The sequence below is a fragment of the Echinops telfairi genome, unplaced genomic scaffold (assembly GCF_000313985.2).
Source record: "Echinops telfairi isolate 266 unplaced genomic scaffold, ASM31398v2 ScPeMD7_23;HRSCAF=83, whole genome shotgun sequence".
NCBI classification, from domain to species: Eukaryota; Metazoa; Chordata; class Mammalia; order Afrosoricida; family Tenrecidae; genus Echinops; species Echinops telfairi.
In genome coordinates this window covers 3,651,768-3,659,693 of record NW_022103920.1, presented here as the reverse complement: position 1 = coordinate 3,659,693, position 7,926 = coordinate 3,651,768, and the positions used below count along the sequence as shown (strand labels likewise).

Sequence of the window (7,926 nt, the reverse complement as noted above, 5' to 3'; positions counted from 1 at the left end):
TCTGGCTTACACATACGTGGTTTGACAATATGACAAACACACTCAAACTACACATATATTATTAATATTATTTCATTGAACAATGGTAACTTATCATTTTTATGGACAGATTGAATAAGTTTAATAATACATATAATATGAATTATAGCAAATCCAAGAACAATGATTAATTTGAAAATGTTCTCTGTTTCCAGCGCTCCTTAAATATTGTGCTTCTTTGACGGCTCTTCAGCTCTGAGCTTCCTGTTGCAGATGCCTTGGACGCATCAGTTTGGGCCATGAGCATGGGGGGAAACCAGACCTGGATCTCAGAGGTCACTTTGCTGGGATTCCTGGTGGACCCAGCCCTGGAATATTTTTTGTTTGGGGTCTTCTCTATGTTCTATGTTTTAACCCTGCTGGGAAATGGGGCTATTGTGGGGCTCATCTGCCTGGACTCCCGACTGCACACACCCATGTACTTCTTCCTCTCTCACCTGGCCGTGGTTGATGTGTCCTATGCCTCCAACAATGTGCCCAAGATGCTGGCAAACCTTGTGGGTGAGAAGAGAACCATTCTCTTCATCCCTTGTGTAATGCAGACATTTCTATATCTGGCTTTTGCTCACACAGAGTGCTTGATTTTGGTGGTGATGTCTTATGATCGGTACGTGGCCATCTGCCACCCCCTCCATTATGCGATCATCATGAGCTGGAAGGTCTGCAGCACACTGGCTATCACAACCTGGGTATTTAGTTTCCTCCTCGCCCTGGTCCATGTGGTTCTCATCCTGAGACTGCCCTTCTGTGGGCCTCATGAGATCAACCACTTCTTCTGTGAAATCCTGTCTCTCCTCAAGCTGGCCTGTGCAGACACACGGCTCAACCAACTGGTCATCTTTGCAGCCTGTGTGTTTATATTAGTGGGGCCCCTCTGTCTGGTGCTGGTGTCCTACAGCCGAATCCTCATGGCCATCCTGAGGATCCAGTCCGGGGAGGGACGCAGAAAGGCCTTCTCCACCTGCTCCTCCCACCTCTGCGTGGTCGGGCTCTTCTTCGGCAGTGCCATCGTCATGTACATGGCCCCCAAGTCCAGCCACCCTGAGGAGCAGCAGAAGGTCCTTTCGCTGTTCTACAGCCTGTTCAACCCGATGCTGAACCCCCTGATCTACAGCCTGAGGAACGCAGAAGTGAAGGGTGCCCTGCGGAGAGTGCTGTGCAAGGAGAGGTCAACGTGACAGATATCAGAGTCCTAGGGTGGAGGCTTTGCTCCACGGGACATGGAGGTTGCAGCTGTTTACCATGTGCTGGAAGAAATGCCAACTTAAATGCAATATTCATAACTCAAACGCTAAAACTTGAACTATAGTGCTTCCAGAGGGAAAGAGTAAAAAGGGAGAAAACCTTTGTGACATTCAGGTTGGCGTCGATTCTTAGAGAAGGTGTAAAAAGCAACAACAAGTAAACATTTTATGGTAAACTTGAGATTCTTTGGGCAATATCCTCTCTGTTGTCACAAATATAGTAGGGCAACAGCAGCCACAGATCATGTGTACATGGGTGACTGCTGCTGTGTTCCAATAAATCTTTATTGACAAACAAAAAGCTCACCTGGTCTGACTCATGAGTAGTAATTTATTGATTCTTTATTTGCATCTGAAAGTTTATCCACTTCCATTTTATGCCAACTCAGAGGCCAATCCTGGGTGGTCCTGGAGTCTACAACACATGGCCAATTGAAAGCGAGAGACTTGGAGGGCATTTGGGGGCCACTCCAGAGTGAGCCCAGCCTGCCTTGAAACTTCTAGAATATGTCCTGTCTGAGCCTTTGGAACATTCCATCATCATCATCATGAGTTCTGAGCAGTTCCCCTGCTGCTCACCACTCATTCGAATCTGAGACCTGGAGTGGGAGCCACTGAGACTACGAGGTGGAACCTCAGCGATCGTGGAGTCAAACACAGAACATCTTGTACCCACTGCTTTCATGACTATTTGATTAATTGGGTTCTTGGTTTTTGCTTCTTATATTTACAATTTTGTCACTGATTTATTTGAAGTTCTTTATCCCTTTAGCTTGGTCTTTAATGATTTGTTTTAAGAGACACTCAACTCAGCCTGCTCATGTAGGAAGTGCAATTTCTGAATTCCATCTGGTAGCAGATACCTTTACAAGGCACCAGTCTCACCAACTGTGTCTCTAGATATTTTGGAGTTATTGTAACAGGCTAATCTTTACCATGTAAAGACCAATTTATGTAGACCGATTGCTCAGGAGAACCCTATAGCTGAAAATTGCTCTGAAAATTACAGGCAGTGTTATCTGACTTTCAAGAATCTCAGAACACTTTAAGTGTGACTGCCTCTTCTGCTTTATAATAACGTTTCTGATTGTTTTCTCTTCTGGTCCTCCTAATCCAAAATTAAAATAAGCATTCTCGTTTCTAGCCTTCAAACACTACACAATAAATCCTCTCCATCTCTACTAGTTTCCTGGTTGCAAAACATCCCCTGATAAGTTTCTCTGGTGCATTTGGTTTGAAAACACTTTACTAGGAGAAGAAAGCCTCATCTTTCTCAGCCACAGGTGGGCTCGAACTGCTGCATTTGTACTAGACATCCAACAAGTAGCTCACTATGTTAACTAGGTTTTTACATCCAAATGGACGACATGAACAGGGACGCTGCTTTGAAATTGATAAGACAAGTTCAAATATTGAGATAAATGAATTTATAATATGACCTAAATTTTGAAAATTTCCACTGGCAGGATCTTGTATCATTTTCAGAAAAAATGGCTCACTCAATCCCAAATCAACATGAGAGAACCCATTTCTTGAGACTACCTGGAAAACTAAGAGACGAAATATGAAAATACATTCACTGGTTCAGAAGCTCATAAGACAGTTGTAAATGATTCCTTTCCCTCTAGGGAGAGAGGGAGTGGATGTAATCCCTCATGGCTCCTTCTGAATCATCTCTGTGTCTCTAGAGAGTGAGCTGGATTCACCTGATGATAGATGAGGCCCTTGCTCTCAAAAGACAAACTCATGATGAAGTTCAGTTAGTATTCTGTCTCTGGGCTCCACCTCACGGTGATGCTGCCTTCGGGGCAAGACTTAGCCTTACCCCTGTAGGATGTCCTTTCTTCTTGTTGACACGCATTCTGAGCCCAAGACCCTGTCTGAAGAATTGGTCGGCGACAAGATCAGTGTAAGTAAAATAGCTCATCACCCAAGACAGTGCCTACCTCAGGTGGGAGATGGAAAGAGGGAAGGACAGCCACCATGGGCTGTAGGACCAGTGACAAATGTCCTTCCCTGGACCATCAGCTTTTGACACAGGTCTGTCCTCACAGTCATGGCTCTGGTGTGAGCACCATGAACAGGTATAAGAATAAACAAAACAACCCCAGAAGCATTTGCTGTGCTATAGAGTATTGACTGGAGTGTTTTTATTTATTTTTTTAAAAAATCATTTGATTGGGGCTCATACAACACATCACAATCCACACATACATCAATTGTGCAAAGCACACTTATACATTCGTTGCCCTCCTCATTCTCAAAATTCTTGCTTTCCACTTGGGCTCCTGAAATCAGCTCCTTGTTTTTCTTTTTTTTCCCCTCTCTCCCCGCTACCCCCTCCCTCATGAACCCTTGATAATTTATAAATTATTATTTTATCATATCTTACACTGCCCAGCATCTCCCTACACCCACTTTTCTGTTGCCCATCTCCCAGGGAAGAGGTTATATGTAGATCCTTGTAATTCATTCCCCCTTTCTACCCCCACTTCCATCTTCCCTCCCGGTATTGCCACTCTCACCATTGATCCTGAGGGGTTCATCTGTCCTGGATTCCCTGTGTTTCCAGTTCCCATCTGCACCGCTGTGCATCCTCTGGTCTAACCAGGTTTGCAAGATAGAATTGGGATCATGATAGTGGTGGGGAGGAAGCATTTAAGAACTAGAGGAAGTTTGTGAGTTTCATCAATGCTACACTGCACCCTGAGTGACTCATCTCCTCCCCAATACTCCTCTGCAAGAGCTGTCCAGTTGTCGACAGATGGGCATGGGGTCCCCATCACGCACTCCCCTCATTCACAATGATTGATTTAAGTTCCATTTGTTTGGGTTCATTCTCTGAGGTGTGGTCTCCCTTCATACTACTCATAGCACCAGCATTCCTTTATCTCTGGATATGGACACATGTAATGACCTTTATTCTTCACCTCACCCCTTTAGACCATTGTATAGGTGACAGTAATGAGCATTAGAAATCAGATTTAGGATTAGATGGTGACCTGGCCAACACTGCTAATCAAGTGACTCCTTTGTTTCTGTTCAGAGCTTTGGTCTTCCTCAGATATAGCTCTTTGCATCATCTCAGTGTGGACAGAGTTATGCATTTTTAAGTATTTTCCTTTTATCTTGTCTATTAAGATATTTTTTAGCTACAACTGGGTCTGTTACTTAAATCCTTCTCTCTAAGTTCTTGCTTCTGTGGTCTCTGCCCTGGACCTTTGTAGGGGGAAAGAGGTTTCCCTCAAATGAGAAATCTGAATACTCGCTGTGCCCTTTGTTACTGGAGTGACTTACTACCTTCCCTGGTCACACAACTCAGCTGGCCAACATTTATTGCCTGTGACAGAGCTTTCTCCTCACAGTCTTTAGCATGAAACTGGCACACGTATGATTGGTTTCAAGTGTAATGTGGACACTCGGGTTCTGTGGTCTGGAGATCATTCACATCTGATGAAATGTTTATTAGATGAAAGACTGTTTGGCCAACTTGTCCATAGATGTCCTTTAGGAATAGTTTTCCCCCATCCCTGTAGGGTGTTTGATTCCTCAGAAATTTCTGTAAAAATAGTTCACATGCAAAATCCTCTGTCCCAGATTATGTTTTCATGGTGAACTTTTCTTGGATGTGTCAAGACATTCTAGTCATGTGATATGAGGGGACAAATGACTGTCCCCCATGGTTTCAGAAACACCCAAGGTCTCTGTGGTCAGCAGCCTGGATATGGAAGGATACAGATGAACAGCCCACAGAGGGAGATCTCGTGGGGCCTTCCAGGTCCCCTGCCCAAGCCCAGTGCACGCTCTGCCTCCATCATTGCCTTAGACCGTCACCCTCCCAGCTGCTTGAGTCACCTGAGTCTCTGCAGAGACTGAGTCTGAACATTAGCTCCCTCCCTCCAGTTCCCTGCAGCTGACTCGGCTCAAGAGACAGGCAGACGGTTCTTTATGATTCCTGGGCCCACTCCTTAGGAAACCAACCAACCAACCAAATGAACAACCAAACAAACTCACTGCCACCGAGTCAATGCCAACTCACAACAACTCCGGTGCGTTTCTGAGATTGCAGCTGTTGACTGGAGTAGAACGCCCACTCTTTCTTCGGCAGAGCAGCTGGTGGTTTCAAACTGCCGACCATGTGGATCGCAGCCCAACAGGTAACCACTATACCACCGGGGCTCCTATTCCTTAGAGGACAGATTAAAATATATACAGTGTGCCATGAAGGACTTCGAATTTTGAGCTCTCTGAGCCTGCCTTTCTGCTTTTTCATGGGGGCTAATTTTTGACATAATTTTGGTACATGTACTAAGTGCTTATTCTCTTCTATTGTTAATTCAGTAAATTTATATTATCCAAAAACAAGAGAGCTCACATTCCAGATAGTGTAAACTGGAAATTTAATTTAACTTTATATATTAGATATCATTAATTCCTCCTGCATAGATTTTAAAAATACAAATCAATCAATTTTCATAGAGTCAAAATTGTGCCTATGATCTCAAATAAATTTAATTCAACAATCTTTGCATGAGCGTGCAACATACACTACCGACCACAGTTTTCTGGCTATTTCCTGAGATTCCCATTGTAAGGTCACTGGGGACTTGGGCAAAAAGCCTAAGATGACCAATCTCACGAAGACCAAGCCGGAATCCATGCCGTTAGTGACTTTGTAGGTGTTCACTTAGAGTCCATGGCCCAGGCCGGGAAGACTTCATGGCTCTGTGGCCCAATGTGGCCACTAGCAGGGATGTTGGTCAAGGGCTGGGAATTTCCAGCAGCTCACTTTGGTTTGGCTCACTCAGGAAGGGGGTGGGTCCCACCAGCAGACGGTCTATTGTGTCCACCAAAAGCAAGCAGGCTAATTCTGAGCCCTCTCTCTAAGAAAGTCACTGATCTGCTCTTGGACTAAAGCAAAGTCCTACATCTTCTGCCATCGGGTCTCTTCCGATTCAGTGACTCCGTAAGAGGAGGAGAACTGCCTCGGAGCATTTCCAAGACTGTCACTCCACGTGGTTCTCCCGAGAAAGGGCTCGGGCGTTTCAGAGATCAACCTTTTGGTGACCAGCTGAGATCGTGGCCACTGCACCGAGATGACGCCTTGCTCTGAGGCTAAGCCCACTACCATCAAGCTGATTCCAACTCAGAGCAACACGATGGGACAGAGCAGAAGTTCCCGGGGGCTCGCAAGACGAACCCTTTAGGGGACCAGCCACAGACAAGGGCATCTTTTTCCTGTGGGAGGGGGAGGGGATTCAAACTGCTGTTGGGCTAGGAGTTCAAGGTGTAATCCATTGAGTGATCCCAATGCGAGATGAGGAGAAATCCAGTCAGTTTCACTTCTGCATTTCAATGTTCCAGGCTCATTTTTTTTTCTGATTTTTTGGTTTCTACATTAAGATCCTGAGATAATATATTACTGATAAAAAAACAAAACAAAAAAATCCAACCTCTCACAGCCATATAATTGATCCAGGCTCATACCAACCCTGTGGGACATGGCAGAGCTCCCTAGTGGGTTTGAGACTGTAGCTCACGCAAGCCTGCTCTTCCTCTAGAGGAGTGGCTGGTGGCTTGGAACTGCCGACTAGGGTTTGCAGCCACTCTGCAATTTTACAACTTTGCTTTGCTTGCTGTCTCACTCACGGGGTGGATGCTGCGATTAAGTTCATCCCCAGTGGGATCGATTCTGAAAAGAATATGAAACCGGACCAAGCCAAATTGCTGTCAAGTCGATTCCATCTTGTACTGATCCTTATTCTTGGGTCCCAGCGTGGAATTGTGCTCCACTGTTTCCCGTGACCGATTTTTTAAACGTAGCTTATCATGTCATTCTTCCACGGTATATTGGGTAGTTTCTATTTTTAGCTGCTAATAAATCTTGGCCTTTTCTGTACAAACCCACACCAAACCCCTTGCCTTGGAGTCCTTTGGGCTGCAGGTGGCCCTGTAGACAGACTAGAAGCAGGCCTTTCAAGGCCGTCGTGATTTCTAGAAATAGATTGCTACGTTTTCACCCCCAGAGCGGCTAGAAGGTTTCGAATGCCAACCTTGACACTAGCAGCCGAGCACTTAATCACCGCCACGAGGGATCCATTGTCCGCATCAGATCAACTAGAACATTGCATTTCAATGAACACAAATAAAATATGTCCATCTCCATATTTTCCTGTGAAGGGTTAAGCCTGTCTCAGGTGTTCCGCTACCACGTGGAACCCAAAGAAAAGTTCACTGAAATCCAGAATCCTAGCAAAACTTGTTTTATCTTCCATATGTGAAGCAACACTAGGCAATTGTTATTTTGTCTTACATTGTGGATTTTTCTAAATGGGAGTAACTTGCTTTTAGTAATAAGCATTGTGTATGTTTTTTAAGTCAGGACCAAAAAAGCTGGCAAAAATAACGTGCTCTGTAAGAACAGGTCGAGTTGAAACCAGTTCTCTTTAAGGATGACCATTGTTAAAGGTTTCACATTTAGCCTGCAGAATTTTCCTTCATGTATATAAAGACCCCCAAAGACCTATCTGTACAACTGTGTTTGTACTTTAATTTGTTAGGGCTTCGTAGCCATGTCACATTTATTTCACATGGAACGGCAGGTCCAGCCCATCTGTTGTAAGGCTGAATGGTGTCCCGCGCC

At 44.8% G+C, this 7,926-nt stretch overlaps 1 protein-coding gene across 1 annotated transcript; it reads left to right on the top strand.

Annotated features, from left to right (window-relative positions):
• The first annotated feature begins 284 nt into the window (after positions 1–284).
• On the top strand, positions 285–1,217 carry LOC101650386 (olfactory receptor 2A14-like). The gene has a single exon (XM_004713944.1). The coding sequence runs from the start codon at positions 285–287 to the stop codon at positions 1,215–1,217; it is 933 nt and encodes a 310-aa protein (XP_004714001.1).
• The last annotated feature ends 6,709 nt before the right edge of the window (positions 1,218–7,926 follow it).

What these genes read in the sequence shown, in the direction of transcription:
- LOC101650386 (XM_004713944.1), top strand. Translation starts at nt 285, where the DNA reads ATGGGGGGAAACCAGACCTGGATCTCAGAGGTCACTTTGCTGGGATTC.